At 41.8% G+C, this 18,721-nt stretch overlaps 1 protein-coding gene across 1 annotated transcript in view; it reads left to right on the forward strand.

Annotated features, from left to right (window-relative positions):
- LOC123251697 (retinol dehydrogenase 11-like) overlaps nucleotides 1-13,463 on the forward strand; it is a 15,430-nt gene extending 1,967 nt beyond the window's left edge. The window contains exons 2-6 of the mRNA XM_044681007.1: nucleotides 1,038-1,277; nucleotides 1,722-1,814; nucleotides 7,331-7,519; nucleotides 12,384-12,490; nucleotides 12,948-13,463. Of these exons, the coding sequence (XP_044536942.1) occupies nucleotides 1,038-1,277; nucleotides 1,722-1,814; nucleotides 7,331-7,519; nucleotides 12,384-12,490; nucleotides 12,948-13,145 (827 nt within the window). The 3' untranslated portion in view covers nucleotides 13,146-13,463. The remainder of the gene's footprint in view (nucleotides 1-1,037; nucleotides 1,278-1,721; nucleotides 1,815-7,330; nucleotides 7,520-12,383; nucleotides 12,491-12,947) is intronic.
- Nucleotides 13,464-18,721: the final 5,258 nt, after the last annotated feature.

Consider the following 18,721-nt stretch of genomic DNA (forward strand, 5'->3'; position numbering starts at 1 on the left):
ATTAATATTCATTTTTAACATGGTTACATGATTCATGCTCCTACTTTCCCCTTCACCACCCCCCCCCCCCCGCACTTCCCCCACCCATGGCTGATGCGCATTTCCACTAGTTTTGTCATGTGTCCTTGATCAAGACCAATTTCCAAATTGTTGGTAGTTGCATTGGTGTGGTAGTTTCGAGTCCACACCCTCAATCACGTCCACCCCGACCCATGTGTTCAAGCAGTTGTTTTTCTTATATGTTTCCTCTCCTGCAGTCCTTCCTCTGAATGTGGGTAGCATCTTTACCATAAATCCCTCGGAATTGTCCTGGGTCATTGCATTACTGCTGGTACAGAGGTCCATTACATTCAGTTTTACCACAGTATATCAGTCTCTGTGTACAGTGTTCTTCTGGCTCTGCTCCTTTCGCTCTGCATCAGTTCCCGGAGGTCTCTCCAGTTCGCCTGGAACTTCTCCAGTTTATTATTCCTTTTAGCACAATAGTATTCCATCACCCGCATATACCACAGTTTGTTCAGCCATGCTCCCAGTTTTGCTGAAGTATAGAATACATGAAAAGAAATCATGTGAAATAAAGCTGGAAAGATAGAGTAGTGCTTGGTTAATGGAAGAATTTTAAGGTAATGGGAGGGGTGCTGAAAATGTTTGGCATTTAGGGACATGGATAATAAAGATTATTCTGACTCCTTGTGAAGAATGGATCAGAAGTAGGAGAAAACAGAAGCAAGAAGCTCAATAAGGAAACCATTACACTAGTCCAGGAGAGTGATAATAAAGACTTGACAGGGATGGCAATGTACATCTTGTCTATCACTATCTCGGTCCTCACTATTAGACTTAAACTACACAGGAGCAGGAACTAGATCTGATCTAAATTTTATCTGTCTTCTAATGCCCCACATAGAGTTCTGTGTAATTAATGTTTGCTGTATTGTTCAATATGAGGAAAGGAAGGGGCCATCAACTCAGTTCTAGCTTCTTCTCGACATTCCTTCCCTCCTCCAACTTCTAACCCTATGTCTCCTATGACCCAGGGATAGGGAAGGCTGTATCCTGTGAGCTGGCCCGACGTGGGGCCCGTGTAGTCCTTGCCTGCCGGAACCTGAGCCAAGGGCAAAAGGCTCTGTCAGACATCCAGAAAGCCACTGGGAGTAAGGAACTGCTGCTTCGAGAAGTAGACCTCAGTTCTCTGGCCTCCATCTACAATTTTTCCCAGAAGCTTCTTCAAGAGGAACCCCATATCCACCTGCTGGTCAACAATGCTGGGGCCACTGGTACATTTCTCCATACCTCAGAGATTGAACCCTAACCCTAACCTTACTCAATCTAACCCTTTTCACCCTTAGCTGCAATACTTCAACTTTAGTGTCCCATCTCACCTCCTGGGTGTGGTATTCATAAATCTCATCTGAGTTCAGGGGCAGCTGGGTAGCTCAGTGGATTGAGAGTCAGGCCTAGAGACGGGAGGTTCTAGGTTCAAATCTGGCCTCAGACACTTCCCAGCTGTGTGACTCTGGGCAAGTCACTTGACCCCCATTGCCCACCCTTACCACTCTTCTAACTAGGAGCCAATACACAGAAGTTAAGGGTTTAAAATAAAGATTTTTTAAAATTTCATCTGACTTCTCCAATATATATCATTTTCACCTACTTATATATTATTCAACTTGTAGATTTTGTGATTCTTGTAACCCTTTTGTATTTTCATTTTCTTCCAGGGCTGCCCCCAAGGAAACTTACCTCAGATGGCCTAGAGTTGACTTTTGTGACCAACTACCTTGGGCACTTTCTTCTCACAAACTTGTTGCTAAGTAAGGACGAAGTGTACTACTTTCTCATTTTCTTCTCTCTTCCCAAACCTTTATTCTCTGTAAACAAGGCCATCCTTCATAAAATCTGGAAGGGACTCAAAGATCATCTAGTAAATCATTACCTAAACAGAAATCTCTCTTACATAATTCCACTTCCAATCTCTGCCTGATGTGCTCCAATGTTAGGAAATTCACCATCATCAAGAAGAGTCATATTCTACTTGTGGATAACTCTGATTATTAGAAAATTTCTTTATACTGTACAGGGAGGAAATGTGCCTCCCTGTTATGTTCTTCTCTTGTTCTTAGTTCTGTCCTCTGGGACCAAGGAGAATGAGCCTAATCTCTCATCCAAATGGCAGGGTTTCAGGTACTTAAAGATTAGTTGTGATTATCCCCTGGTAAGTGTTCTCTTCTCCAGACTAAATAGTCCCCAGTTCTTTGAACAGCCCATTCTCCAGCCTCCTTACCATTCATTCCATTTGTCACCTGGATATATTTCATCTTGCCCATCCCTTTCTTAATACGTGGCTTCTATAATTATTTCCTCTAGAGCTCTCACTTCACTTAAAATACCATTTTGAATTCTTCATTTCTTCTAGGAATTCTATAGAACTTGTGGGGAAACTGCAGTTTTGTCAGATTCACTTTGGGATAATTTTTTGTAGATTCATATTTCTTTATGATTTGCATATACACATATGCACATACAAATATACATGCATGTATATTTCTATATACACATGTGGGTCTACATGCATGTGCATGCATGTACATCTACACATATGTGGGTTTTAATTCATTTTTCCAACTTTATTCCTTAATTTGGACTTTGTGTCTAGGCCAGGTCTTTTATACTTCTGAAAAGAATGGGGGGGGGTCCTGTTTGGTCTTGTTATAAACAAAGGGGATCCTAAGAGATATAGATGTACAATGATGTTGATGGACCCCTTTCTCTCTAACAGTTGCCCAAGAAAGACCCTTGAGAAGTTAGATAGAGGGGTAACCTTTCCAGGTCCAACCTGGGGTTGGATAGATTATTATTGGGCTGTTGATTTGCCTTGGATGATGTTTGGTATCTGACTGCGTTTGCCTCCCTCCCCAAAGGTTGTGATATAAGGACCACTCAGGAAGGTACTTGTTGAACTCTTTCTATAATCAGGGAAAGGATAAATAGGACAAGGATTGGGGATTGGAGACCCTATCAGTCTATTATCTATAAACTAGTTGACAATCAGGACTGGAGGCTATCAGGTGGAAGCTGGAGATTTACTCTCTCTACTACCTCTGGCCCAGCCTGGCCACAGCCAAGCCAGAGAATAGGGGAGCTATTGATGCAGCTGTGTTGGTGATCTTATTCTCTCAGCTTTCTCACCACCAGTGTTTGGTGATGTACTAGCTCTCACAGTCTTTCAGGAAATAACTTCAGATTCTTCCTACTCTCTTCTTCATAGACCTCCCTGCCTCCCTTCACCACCCACTCAGAGATTTCTCAGTCCAGAGACTCCTCCAGAGACCCCAGAGAGACTTCCCTCAAAGTGGCTGTTGGGTATTTATACTGAGGGGCCAACCAATGTTTGCCCCTGGCTCACGGCACCTGGGAATATTCTGAGTCTTCCAGTTGCCTTCCCTGTCATTCAAGGTGGCATCCATCATTTCCCAGATTATGAATATAACAGTCTCGATGTGTATTATCTTGGGTCCTGCCACTCTTTCGTAGTTCCTGAGCGTTGTATTCTTCAAGTACCTTAGGAGTAGCTCTGACAAACAAGCTGCAGACTTTAATATCCCAGGATAAGAGGACAATGATCTGACCCAAGGGAGCACTCTGAACTCTACCTGCCTAGGCTGAGCTTTGCAGGATCCTGACACCAGTCCAGGTGCAGAGGGATCCAGTTGCATGACTCAGACTTCCATAGCTAGACCCTCATCCATATATAGTAGAATGTTATACTCCTGGATTATGCTTTTCTGACTGGACTGCTTTCCTAGTACCTTCTGGTTGGCTCTTTTTTGTGGACTTGGGATGGAAAAAATACATTTAGTATATTTTGTCTTAAATTTCTTGATCATCATTTGGTCTTATGCTCTTTTTTTCACCCTTGCTAGAATTGTGAGAGCTCCTTACCACTTTGCCATATTAACTGTTCTATTAGTTTTGTTTTGCTTTAAAAAACTCTTATCATATGTCTCAGAATTGATACTAAATATCAGTTCAGTAAGGGCTGAGCAATGGGGGTTAAGTGATTTGACCAAAGTCACACAGCTAGAATGTGTCTGAGGCTAGATTTGAACCAGACCCTTCCATCTCCAGGCCTGACTCCATCCATTCAGCCACCTAGCTGCATCAGTTGTTATCAGTTCTTCCCACTTAAAAAATCTAGTCTGTTTTTCTCTACCCTTTCCTCAAATATATCATGAATGATTTTTTCAAATGCCTGCGTACTATGGCTTTATACTTTTTAAATTGTTTTTCTTTTACTAATTTTTTTCATTTTTCCCCTAAAGTTTTTATTTAAAGACAAATAAACAAAAAAAGAATAAAAAAGAAAAACCTCCATCAGAAATTTAGAAATGAAGAATTTGGGAGAGGAAGAATTTGATCAAAGGTCACCCTCCTGGCCCCCTGACCTCTGCCTATGATAGAACACAGGGAGAAGCTTCTCTGTTGTCTCAGTGCCCTCTGAAATCCTAGGGAGGAATCTGGGGACAGAAAGATTCAGTGGAAGGGAAGCTGAATTCAGAGTTAAAGGAGCCAGGTTGGAATCTTGGCTCTAGGTCCTAGCTATAAAATGAAGGGGTTGTACAACATGGCTTTGAAAACCCCTTCTAGCTCAAAACTTAAGACTACCTACCAACCTTGTAATTCTGTCAGCAAAAGGGAATGACACTAATTGAGTCTGGCCTCTTGAACTCACGTTATCTCTTAGTGATCATTGGTTTTCCCCTTCAAACATGCTCTGTGGGGTGGGATGGGGGTGGGGCCTAGCAGTCCATCTCTAAAAGGTTCCCCATCAGTGGCGAAAGAACAGAACAACAATCATAGCTCAACCAGCTGGATGAAGATCCAGAAACACAGAGACAGGACAGACCAGATTCCCTAGAGAAGGGCTTTTACATGAACATAATATAATGTACCAGGGGTTGAGGACCCAAAGCCTAGATAAGCAAGGCCTTTTCCTTTGTGGTAGTGTGAGCAATGTGGTCCAAGCCCAGGACCACGATGGAACCTCTGGAGGACAAACATCATCTTAAATTTTCATGGGTTCAGGCACAAGCTATTGAATGTTTTTGTCAGATTATATAAAGCGTGTCCTGTATTATATGGTAGCTAAACTCCACATTTAGTCATTTTGGTTTACAAAGTGAGCTTCACTTTGGGTCAAGCAGTATAAAACACACCATCAAATCACCTGAGAAATTTTGATTGATGGGAGGGAAAGATTCTGGTACATAACACCCCATGAGCAGAAACCAGAAGATACTAGAGAGATTGCCAGGTTGGTGGGGAACAGAGATGGAGCAGGACAGGGCAAGAGTAGGGAAAAGCTCACTCAGAGTGTGATTTCTTGGGGACTGGAGGGAAGAAAGGGGGCTACTCAGTAGCTTCCTGGTTTAACTGTGCTTGCTAACTTTGGGTTAAATTAAACCAGTTTCTGCAAAAGATGTGTAAATAATATCAGACTGCCCTAAATAGTAGTACTCTGGAGCAAAGCCTAAATGTCTCAATCCTAGTTAGGGAATAACTCTGGAGTAGCCTGAATCCTTGCATGTAAGTTGAAGAGCCTTTTCCATGAGGCCCAGACACAAGTCAAATGCTCTTGTTCCTAGGGAAGACCTTAAGTGAGGGCAAAATAAACCCCAAAAAGAGATGTTTAGTGAAAAGATTGTATGCCATCTGTATAACTCAGGAGCAATATGGCTTGGGGCGATCTGTTACAACTTCATTTAAAGGTAGTTATAAACCCTTTCCCAAAGCCCCTTGGTATGGGATTCCCTCTTTATGGGTGGAAATGAAGGTTTGGCTCTGATCTGCTCAAGACTTGAGAGTTTCATTTCCCTTTGAGTCTTTATGGGATTCTCCAAGCTAGAGTCCCCTTTGGGGACTCACCAAGCTTTGAGTCTTCTCTAATCTTCAAACACTGAGTCACTTCAAGTGCTCCTGGCTTCCAGCTTCAAGAGAGAACATGGAAGATTTCAATCCCATTTCAGGTTGCTAAAGGAAAAGGTTATGAGAAGACAGGGAAGGAGAAGGCAGTCTCCAACATGTCCCTATATCTAGCTTGCTACACTAGAGATTGGGGAGTTTCTCCTTGTGTGAGAACTAAAACTCTCTCTTTGTTGAGCTGTTATCTCACTCCCAGTGGGAGTGCTCCTTTCCTCTGTATTATCTCATGTGTGTGTGTGTGTGTGTGTGTGTGTGTGTGTGTGTGTGTGTGTGTACCTGCCTATATATTTGCCTTCTTTGATTTGTTTTGCTGCTGATTTGGATAAATGGGTTTCTTTGCTATTTGCTATGTGTGTTCATTGTAAAACTGATATCAAATAGGGAAAAGTTCAAGCCTTTAATATAGCTTAAGGTCTCTTTCCCCACAAAATGATAAGGTAATCAGAAGTTAGACAGAAACCAATCATATCCCTTAAACCAGTGATTCCCAAAGTGGGCACCACCGCCCCCTGGTGGGTGTTGCAGCGATCCAGGAGAGCAGTGATGGCCACAGGTGCATTTATCTTTCCTTTTAATTGCTATTAAATTTTTTTAAAAATTAATTTCCAGGGAGCTAAGTAATATTTTTTTCTGGAAAGGGGGCCGTAGGCCAAAAAAGTTTGGGAACTACTGCCTTAAACAAACACTATTTAAAGGAGCAGATAGCTTTAACTCTAGCCCAGTATCCTCTCTCTTTCTGGACAATGGAGTGGCATTGGCCCCAGCCTCCTGCTTTCTCTCCAAGCAGGAATGAAAATATCCCTTAGAGAAGAAGGTATGGTGGAAAAGAGGCTAGAAATGTCTGTGTAGCCTTTGAGCCGCACATAAGGGCAGTGTCCTTCCCAACATGGGGACCTTCACTACCCATGTGAGTACCACCACTATCACCCTTTCTAGCCTTCTAGTGATATACAGCAGGCTTTAAATCCAGATCCTCTAAGTTCTGAGATTTTTCTGCTGAGATAGTTCTACAGTCTTAACAAAACAACTCTTTGAATGGAGGCAATGTCTCTGAACTCCATCTAAGGAGCTGCTATTGTTTCTACAATGTCTTCTAGGCTTTAGAGTCCCCTCAGGAAAATAGTAGGGGTGTATGTGTTGGGGGCAGAATTAAGAGTTTCTTTGGATGAGAGCATCTATCCCAGTAAAGAAGCAGCATTGAATAGTGGGAAGAGCATTGAATTTGCAATCAGGAAATCTGGGTTCAAGTCCAAGCTTTTACACTTATTGACTATGGAATCCTGAGTAAGTCACTTTCCATATCTAGAGTACTAGAGTAAGAAGAGTTCTTCTTTTTCTTTTACCTCAGAGGGCTTGCACCGAGCAGGCTCAGCCAGAGTGGTGAATGTGACCTCTTTTCGACAGCAGTATGGGTTTGTGGATGAACAGCACCTGGTAGGGGCTGGGCACCACCTTACTTCATCCAGTTCATATGACTGTTCCAAACTCATGTTGATATCCTTCACTGTGGAGCTTGCTCGGAGACTTCAAGGGACAGGTAATTACTCCTACCCCCATACCAACTATAGAGTTTTAGGGTTTTTTTAAACCCTTACCACTTTCCATCTTAGAATCATTATTATGTATTGGTTCTAAGGCGGAAGAGTGGTAAGGGCTAAGCAGTCGGGGTAAGTGACTTGCCCAGAGTCACACAGCTAGGAAGTTTCTGAGGTCACATTTGAACCCAGGACTTCCTGTCTCTGGGCCTGGCTCTCAATCTATTAAGCCACCCAAAGTCCTTTTATACCTCCTCAACCATAGCTTCAACCTCTCTCCTAGCTCCTCCCTCTTACATTACTCCTATAATTATGTCCACCTTTCCCTTAAATGGTCCTTTGATAGCTCCTCAATCTTAGATCCCATCATCTTTCCTTGCTCTACTACTATACTGAATCCACAGTTCCCTCCATTCCAAATGTTTTGCTCTCTTGCCATAGCCTTCCGCAGCCACATACATTACTATGTCTTCATGTCCCCTAGTTCTATTCTTCATAATGAACTCCATATTACATATGTGTAGTGTGTAGAATGGATTAGAGTAAGGGAAAACTAGAAAGTAGAGAACCACTAATAACATTTGCCTTCTAGAACTCTACAGTCTAATACAAGGGTAATGTGAGGGGCACCCAAAACCACCCTTAATTGCTTGTTAAGGAAGTTGCCTGGAGGAGATAGTCCTGAACTTGGAAAAGAAAGGAATAAACCCTTAGACATATTGCCTCTGGGCTTAGGGATGGTCCTTTTTATCTTTTATTTATTTATTTGTTTATTTATTCATTCATTCATCCATCCATCCATTTATTTATTCAATTTATTTATTTAGGTCCTTACTTTTCCTCTTAGAATCCATACTGTATATTGGTTCTGAGGCAGAAGTACCAGCCAGGCAATAGAGGCTAAGTGACTTGCCCAGGATTACACAGCTAGGGAATTTCTGAGGCTAGATTTGAACCTAGGACCTCCCATCTTTAGGCCTGACCCTCAATCTACTGAGCCACCCAACTTGCCCTTGGGGATGATCTTTTTTAAATTTAAAAATTTGCATTCATATTATTTTATATCACCTTAATTTCCCAATATTTTCTCTTCTTCCCATAGTGATCCATTGTAACAAAGAAAAAATAGAATAAAGATCTAGTTCTACAAAATTAACAAACAACTGAAATCCCACATTATAGCTCCATCTCCAAGGCCCCCCACTTTTTATTTTATATACTTGGGGGCAAACTAAATAATAATAGCTAACATTTATACAGCACCGACTATGTGCCAGGCACAGTGCTAAGTGCTTTACAGTTATTGTCTCATTTAATGCTCACAACACTAGGAGGTAGTCACTATTTTTATTACTATTTAACAGTGAGGAAACTAAGGCAGAGTTATGGTCATAACTTCACAGCATTCAGTTTCCAATTTTTCTTTTTGTTCTTTCCATTTACATTGCCATCCTATATTTTTGTTTTTTTAGTTCTGCTTACTTTACTTTGCATCCATGTATATCTCTTCCAATGTTTCTCGGTATTCTTCATACTCAACATTTCTTGTAGTACAGTAAATTTTCCATTCCTTTCATGTATCCCATCTTGTTTAGCCATTGCTCAAATGATGGGCATTTACTTTGTTTCTAGTCCTTTGTCACCTAGAAACAAAGTAAATGCTATCATAAAGAGATATTATAAATATGTTATTTATATAACCGTTCTGTGTGAAGGATTCCTCTTTCAGGGTACCAGAGGGTCAGCAACTGAATTTAAAAATCACAGGGCGAGTTTCCCAACCTCCTTCTACTCTGTGATAGAATTCCACGAGCATGCTGCTCAGGGTCAAACATGCACAGTGTTAAAAGAACTAAAGAGGAGAAATCTTTGTATATATCCTCTCTTACTCTTACTATCTCCCTATAGATCTTCCTTCTAGATAGTAGAGGATGGCTGGTGTGTAGATCTTAGGGATAGTACAGATGAAGGAGGAATCAGAGCCCAAGGCCTAAGCCTACTGCAGTTGGTGAAGGAGGAACCCCACTCCTCTCATACTAGCTGTTGCTGCAATTTATCCCTTTTCTCCCTGACAGGTTTAATTGGCTAAACCTGTCAGTGACTTCTTTCTAACATTTGCTCAGGTTGGGACCTCTTGAGAGGTTAGGTAGATGATTAACTTCTCTAGGCCCAACCAGAGGTTGGATTAATTGTTAATGGGCTATTGATTGGCTTTGGAAGCGATTGAGACCTGACTTCATTCTTATTGATTCTCCCCTTCTCAAGGGCTGTGATGGAATAACCACTCAGAAAGGTACTTGTTGAATCACGATATTATCTATTGATGGAGAAAGGATAACAAGGTAATAGGTTTGGGGATTGGGAACCTTATTGCTGTAGTTTGGCTACTAAAGTAATTGTTGATCAGGACTGGAGACTGCTAGGCTGGTAGAGGCTTGAGGTCTTCACCCTCTTGCTATCTCTGACCTGACCTGGCCACAGCAAAGCCAGAGAATAGGGAAGGCTATTGATTAGATGTGGATTGATGATCTGTGTATTCTCTCAGCTCTACTACCAATAGTATTGATGGATCACTCGCTCTCAGTCAAGCACAGGATACAGGTTTAGGTTCAGGATTACCCTTCTTCTTCTTCTACCACCCTTCAACCATCACCTCCCTCTGTCCCAGTTCTTGCTCCAAGAGATGTTTGCTCCAATCTCATCTCTGAGTTCTGAGACCTCCCAACTGTAATTCCTATGGGGTATTTATAGGCTAAGGACGGTCCCCTAGCCCGGATGAAAAAGGAGGAGGGTTGGGCGTGAGGCTAGCAACCCCACCCTGTAAAAACTACATCTGCTAAAGAAACTGCAACCTAAAGTAGGGGCAGCTGGGCTAGCTCAGTGGATTGAGAGCCAGGCCTAGAGACGAAAGGTCCTAGGTTCAAATCCGGGCTCAGACACTTCCCAGCTGGGTGACCCTGAGCGACCCATTGCCTACTGGTTGTGGCCTATGCTCCTAGAATGGAGTCCCAGGATAAAAAAAAATAAAAAATAAAAAAAATTTATAGGGTGGGGTCAACTGACATTTGCTCCTGGCTTATGGCACCTGGAAACATTCAGAATCTCTCAATTGTCATCCCTGTAATCAAGGTGGCATCCAATTTATCCCAGATAATGACTTTATCAACAGAGAATCTTACTTTAATTATGGACACAGCACACATTATGATTATTTCTTGATTATTCTTAGGATTATTATGTCTTATACAGTTATTTAATCAATCTAATAATTGGGGCTATCTTTTACTATGACTCACAGTTACAGAGTATCAAACAGTTATAAAGGAATCCTTAACACTAAGATAAGTGATTAAAAGTTACTTCATCTTAGAGCCCTTACCACTTTTCTGCCTTGGAATCTTAGTATCAATTCTAAGACAGAAGGTAAGGTTTTAAAAAATACATAAATAAATTAATAAGCTTCCTGTCTGTATTGGAGCACAAGACAGCTGCCTCTGGGAGGTCTCCCTTCCACCTTGTCAGGTTCATTCCTTGCTTCTGTCCTTCTCTCTTAAATTACTCTTCTTTCGCCTAAATCCTCCACCAATCAGGATTCACATCCTATATTTAACATCACAGCTCTCTCTTGAGCCCAAGCCTGGGGAAGCCAAGCCTTAGAAAAAGAGAGATACAGAGTTTGGGAGCAGGAGTTTGTAGTCCTCCCCTTGAGGGGAATCACTTGACCTCTCCTGGCCCCTGGGCAGCTAGGTGGCACAGTGGATAGAGGTCTGGACCTGGTGTCCAGAAGACTCATCTTCCTGAGTTTGAATCTGGCCTCAGATACTAGCTGTGTGACTCTGGGCAAGACACTTCATCCTGTTTGCCTCAGTTTCCTCATCTATAAAATAAACCAAAGAAGGAAATGCAAAACCAATCCAGTATCTCTGCTAAGAAAACCCCAGATGGGGTCGTGAAGAATTGGCCATGACTAAATAACAACAAACATTGGTAACAGGACTTTTCTTACCCTCTAGTACCCTTTACTAATGAAATCACAAATCCCTATTCTTCTCTCTAAATTCGTGTTTTTTGTTGTTTAGTATTTTAAACCATAAAACCTGTGATTTAAAACTTTATATCCTGGGGGCAGCTGGGTGGCTCAGTGAATTGGGAGTCAAGCCCGGAGATGGGAGGTCCTGGTTCAAATCTGGCCTGAGACACTTCCTAGGTGTACGACCTTGGGCAAGTCTTAACCCCCATTGCCTAGCCCTTACCACTTTTCTACCTTAGATCCAATACCCAGTATTGATTCCAAGATGGAAGGTAAGGGTTTAAAAAAAAATTTACACCCTTTGACTACATCAAATGAACAGTGGGGGGAGAGGGGAAAAATGGTATACATAAATCTCTCTCCCTTATCCAGAAATTCTCTAATTCTGTGAAAACAAAGAAAAATCTCAGAGAAGCCCCAAAATGTGTAAGAGACAAAAGTGCTGTAAATTCAGATTAAAGATATTTTCAACTGGAGGGAATTAAGAAAAGCTTCATAGAGGAGTTGTCACCCTACATGACAGTTGTTAAAATGTCAAAAGGTCTGGGAGAGGAGGGAGAGAGAATTCCAGGCACAGGGAACAGTAGAAGATTCTTATTTTGACTAGAGTTGGTTTGGGCTGGAGGTTAAGTGAAAAGGAGTAGACTGAGGTGAATCGTGAAAAGTAGGTTTGAACTAAATCATGGGAGGCTTTGAATGCCAGGGAAAGAAGTTGGGGCTTCATTCAGTAAGGGGCTAGCTCCATAACTTTCCTTCCCCAACCTCCATTATTATAACACCTTCTTAAATCTTCCCTCCACCTCACATAGACTCATATTTTACCATCTGTACCTCAGGTGTGACATCCAATTCGGTGGAACCAGGGATTGTGAAAACAGAGATTATGAAGAATTACCACTGGTTGTTTCGCCTCATCTTCTGGTTCTTGAGTATCTTCTTTAGGGTGAGAAGATATTAGAAAGAGTATTCTTTTTCTCTTTCATGTCCTCCTTGATGATTTAGAAGGTGGTGGTCTCTGTACCCTCCCCTACCATCACCCCTCTCCCTTAGATCCTAGAGCCTCTGTGTTTGACTCCTAGAATCATAACCATATTTAGATAATAATTCTCTGTGATCTATTTATTTTCCCTATTTTTATTATTATCCCTATTTATTTTATAGAAGGGAAAAAGCAAGACTCAGAGAATGGCAACAGCTTTGCCTAAATCTCATAGCTTGTGTTAGAGCTGAGACTGTTATCCAGGACTCCTTACTCCAAGATCAATCGGCTCTTTCTATTATGGATTAGAAGAAACTGGCTTTTCCCCTCACCTCACCTTACACCACGTGTCCCTGCATCCCTTGAGATGGGTGTGACCCTCATGTTCTGACCCTTCTTTCTTCCTTTGCTGTCACCCAAGACCCCTGAACAGGGGGCTGTTCCTGTCCTGTACCTGTGTATAGCGGAAGAACTGGATGGCATTTCAGGAAAATTTTTTAATTCCAAATGTATGCTGGCGTTGCCTGCTAAGCCTGCCCAGGACTCTCAAGTGACTCACAGCCTCTGGAATACCTCAGCCAGACTAACCAATCTAGAGAAATGGACCAAGAAAGAATGACTCTTCAAAGATCAAATGATCCCTGCCTCCCATCATTCTCATTCTCACTGTAGTGACCTGATGTGACTTGTGCCTCATCACTGAACTACTCAGAAGACTTTTAAACTTTCATTTGGTCTTAGCTAACTGAAAAGGCTGAGACTCTGCTTATTGGAAAATTTGTGCCTTCTCAACATTTGTCAATAAATAGATGATGCCTTACGATTTTTCAGTTGTTTAGGTTTATGGTTGGGGGTTTTGGTTTTATAAGATTACTCACATGTATAGCCCAGATTGAATCACCTAACAGTACCACAAGGGAAGAGAGAAGAGAAGGAGGGAGGGATCTAAGTTTGATCATATAATTTAGGAAAACTTTTGTGGAAATTGTTATAACAAGTAATTGGTAATAAATAAAATACATTTAAAAATGGATGATGGTTGGCATTTTGTGCCTCAGTTTACCTTGATTTCAATCTTAACATTTTGGCAATAGTGAAGGGACTAGGGGAGGGAGGCTGGTTCTTGGAGCAACCTCTTATGGGGCCCCCCAGAGTACTCAGGTGGACTTTTCACTGTGGGAATTTTTCTCCAGACTATTGCATCAAAGACCTGATTCTCCCCTCAGTCTCAACTCTTCTGAACTGTACCGTGGTAATTAGAGTGAGAATGTGACCTATGACTCCATGGAGAATATAAACTATCTCAAGTAACTGTAAATAGCAAAAGAAACTGCAATTATTCCATCAGGGAGTGAAGGGGTAAAAAACTCCCACAGGTCTAGGAAATCTCGGTGGTGGGACAGCATTGGTGACATGACTGAGATGAATGATAGTAATTGGGTTTTCAGCCAGAGCCAGGCATCATAAAGATTGCTCTGGTCAGCTTTTGGGCTGTGTTTATTTTATACATGTTCAGGTCACACATAAAGTTGGCATGGAAATCCATTCTCACCATCCATCTTTTTCTTAGAGACAATGTGTTTGATGTATAGTGGTGGGAAAGTACAGGATTTTTCATGGGAGACAATTTCTTCATATTTCATTTATTGTTCTTTTATGTTAGCTTATTGTACCAAATCAGGGAGGGGTGGAGGGAAACTTAGAAACTATTCTGGCCTGTTTTTTGCAGGCACCTGTGTATGGGAATCTGAGTCAGAGTTTTAAAATCCTTAACATTAACTTACTATATGCTGGTTTGTTGTGAAGTGATTTCTGTGGAAGTTTCTGTATTATAACATATAAATGTGGGGTTTACTTAGGGGTTTGTGGGAGGTCTATGGGTGGCCTTGCTATTAGCCTGTATTGTTTTTCTGTGTTTCCCTGGGGCTGAGTAAGGATATTGATTTCAATAATTTCAGTAAAAGGGAATGTTAGTGAGGAAAGAGTCACATTGGGGAAACTGAGTTAAACAACCATCCTTTTGACACCTGCCATGCCGGTTTCAGAACTAGTGATGAGCTGTGCTCAATGACATGATCTTGATGGCTTCCCACAAGGAAGGACAACATGATTTTATGAAACTACAAATTTACCTTTGTTCCTGCCAACCTGTCTATAAGAAACTCCCTTAATGACTCTTGTCTCAGACTGAACCATAAACCCTCAAGCACCCCTTTACTTTAGAAATTAGATTACTTTAGAAAGGACTGGCAGATATAATCAAGTCTTAAGTAGCTTTTTTTGTTTTCTCAGTTTCTCTTGTATTCAGGCTACTCTCAGGTACCCTAGCCTTTGGTTATTTCATCTAGGCCTCTCCCAGGCAGTTTAGACTGTGACTAGTGCAGGTCCCAAGTGAGTGACAGGGAATAAGCTCTCCTCCAAAATCTCTATAAGCACCCTGCATTGTGTCACTACAGAAACAGTGGAAATCCCAGGACTGAGCTTCTATGCGTCTTCCCAGATTTATCTTTCTACCTTGATTAAAGACATTTATCATAAATACTTTGGTAGTTCTATTTTTTTTTAAGGTTGATATATCTGGAAGGTTATCTGGGATTTTGAAGCTGCTTGTTGAAATGACCTTTGGATGTGTGGCAGGTAGGGTTTCTTTTCTGTTCCAGTTCAGGTTCAACACAACAGGTCAGCTTAGCCAAGTGATCTTTGGAAATCTGAACTCAGAAATCCATTTAGCTGGAGTTCTGGTTGGCTCATTAATCAGAGACTGGGTAAAGACCCATGGGAAATTTCAGAGTCCATTGGGACAGGTCCTGCTGAGGAGACCTGTTATATTTTTAGACTACGGACCATGTGGCAAGCCTGACTCCTGCATCAATCCCTGGGCTCTTTGGGGAGCACATGTGGCCACTCTGACAGGCCCTCTGACCTCACAGGGTGGCTGCCAGGAGAAATGTTTTTTTCATTTGTGTTTGAGTTGCCATTTTTTATGATAAGCATGCCTATGTTCATCTAAATGTGTTTGAGTAAAGTAAGACGTGTGTCTCTCCTCATCCTTATCCTATGTGAGAAGCAAGAGATGGGATGGTGTGGTACCCATGAGAGAGGCAAAGAGCAGTAAGAAAAAATGTGTTTTAAAATTAAATTAAATTAAAGCTGGCTGAAGCTTTGAATAGAAGTTGACCGTGTTATAAAGAAATATGGTATACTTCTACTCCTAGGGGATATATGGATATTGGTGAGGGAAGCTGTGTCTCTGTATTCCCCTAAGTTGCTGGTGATTGGAGAACACCAATCCAATCACCTTTGCTTGATGTTATAATTCCTTTTCTAAATAACAGTGCCCAGACAGGACCCTAAATGGTCAGTTGGACCCTTTCAGGTCCCACCTGGGGTTGGATCAATTATTAATATTGGGCTCTGATTAGACTTGGATCACGTGTTCCCTCCCCAAAGGTCCTGATATAATGACCATTCAGGAAGGTACTTATTAAATATTTTATCTATGATCTTAATTAGGGAAAGGATAATCAGGATATGGATTGGAGATTGGAGACCCTGTCAAGCTAATATCTATAGATTTTAATCCCTCAGGACTGGAGGCTATTGATTCAGTCAAGCTGGAGCTATTGTTCTTCACAACCCTCTCTGATTCAGTTTGGCCACTGCCAAACCAGAGAGAGTCTGCTCTGCTGGATGCAGCTGTATTGATGATTTCTCTCAGCTCTCCTATTATCAGTTTGTGATGTGTTAGCCTTCACAGCCTTCAGGAAGTAACCACCCTTAAAACCACCCTTTTTCTTCTTAGACCTCCCTTCCTCCCGTTCACCATGCAGGCCCAGAGACCTAAATAGCTATGATGATTCAGATGCCTAAAGATCTAGGGAGATTCAGAGAGAACCAATAACCAATGGTCAGAGACCCACAGGTCAATGCTCCAATACCAAGACCCCAAAGATCAATGATCAAAGGCCCCTCCCAGATGGCTGTTGGGGTATTTATACTCTCAGGCCAACCGACTTCTGCCCCTGGCTCATGGCATCTGGGAACATTCTGATGTCTCCAACTGTCTCCCTTGTCAATCAAGGTGAGACCAACATTCCCAGGGTTTGAACAGAACAACCTGTAATGTTGTGCTAAACCTGTCAGCCTTAAAAAATAGAACTACCAATGTAGTCATGTGTAAAAGAAACCTCCTTTCCTCTGGGGTCATCTGACCTGCATCCCTGTGCTGCGTGACTGAACAGTACGTGTTTGGGTCATGGGTGAAGAATCCTAGGGACATGATCTAGAACTAAAGGTTATGGGTCAAAAGCAAGGATAAAATGTTGGAAACAAGGAAGTATGCTTTCTCTATTCCCTTGGACAGCAGCTTTGCAGGATGCTGGCTGAAGAGCCAAGGTGTGGAAGCACCATGTGGCTTTGTTAGCTGGTGAGATTTGAAATAGGCTTTAATCTCCCTCTATCTCTGTGCTATTTCAAGTAAAAGCAATAAACTCTATAGAAACTAAGAACCAGGAGTTTGTCATTTAACTTTAACAGTTTGAAAGAACAAGTCTTTAATTAGGACAAGGGAGACATACTCTATTGGACACCACACAAAGTCATGCACAAGATACCACACAGAGACAAGCTCTGGATTTTGGGAACACTGTCTCCCAGAAAATGTACCTCGAAAGGGGATTTTCCAATGAACTAAAGAACTCGGAGTCCTATATATGCTCTGAGGAATTAAAGAAAGGAAACTTACACAATGACTGGTTACATGGAGGTTTGGGAAAGAGGTTGTAGTCTGAAGCTGGGGTACCAGGGAATGGCCTTGGAGAGGCTAAGAAGACAAAAAGGGTATTTAAGGTTTGATTATTTCTATCACTCCTATTCAAGGTGCTTAATGGATGCTTAATGGTCTACTGTCCAGTCATAAAACAAGGTCATCAAACCCCAACGTTAAAATTCTTAAATTATATTTAAATCTACACTAACTGCTTTGGGACCAATTAAATGGAGGAAAGCTCTTCATGGTATGAGATGCTATAACTTAAGGTTTGGGGGATTGACAACCTTGTTTTATGAAACTCCAGATTTACCCTTGCCTTCAAGAAACTCCCATACTGACCCTTGTCCCAGACTGAACTTGATAGGCCCTTAAGGCACCCATTGAGCACCCTGGATAGGAATGGTGAATGTAGTCAAGTCTTTTTTTTTTTTTTTTTAAACCCTTACCTTCTATCTTGGAGTCAATACTATGTATTGGCTCCAAGGCAGAAGAGTGGTAAGGGTAGGCAATGGGGATCAAGTGACTTGCCCAGGGTCACATGGCTGGGAAGTGTCTGAGGCCAGATTTGAACCTAGGACCTCCCATCTCTAGGCCTAACTCTCAATCCACTGAGCTACCCAGCTGCCCCCTGTAGTCAAGTCTTAAGTGTTGTGGGAAAGCTTGGAAATCTGTGTTGGGAGGATGCTCTCAAAGAATTACCAGGCTCCACTGAATAAATCTATTTAGTGGGGATTTAGTAAGGTTAATTATGGTTAACTTAATTTAGTTATTTTATAATTAAAATCCCCTAGAGACAGTATATTAATGTATAATTATTTATTAAAGAGTGAAAAATATGTCTGTCACTTGGTCAGTCACCTAACTAACCTGAACTCACTGTTCACTTTGAGTCCTGATTGATTCTTGCTGCTTGGCTTGAAGAGTCCACACTTTGGCCAGGAAAAAGACCTGTGAGCTTCCTTGCTCCATAACTAATGCCCCCATGACGTTGCTTTTTCTGGGTCTCCAGACTGCAAAGACAACCTCAGTCTAGTTCAGAGGTTGGCCTTCTAGATGAAGGCCAGGAGTCACATGGGACAAGAAGCAAGAGTCTTCAAGGAAGTGACAGAGCCAGCAGGCTTCTGATGACCAGAGTCTGACCAGAACAAAGGATGGGAGGGAGGATAGGGGAGGTTATATTGATTAGAAAACCCTATCAATTGGTACTCTGAATTCAATGCATTGGCATTCTCTGAGCATCCAAAGCTGGGAGTGTCCGCTTTCACAAATGAATCAACTGCAGTCTTATACTTTGACTTCTCAACTCCAAGTTTGTGAATTTACTCATGTTATATTGAATCTCTGGGAGCTTGAAGTTCACCTTTGATTGACAGATAAGTCAGTTGGATAGAATGTTCCCAGGGAGGCATGCAAAAGGCAGGAGG

Source organism: Gracilinanus agilis, chromosome 6 (assembly GCF_016433145.1).
Source record: "Gracilinanus agilis isolate LMUSP501 chromosome 6, AgileGrace, whole genome shotgun sequence".
Taxonomy (NCBI): domain Eukaryota; kingdom Metazoa; phylum Chordata; class Mammalia; order Didelphimorphia; family Didelphidae; genus Gracilinanus; species Gracilinanus agilis.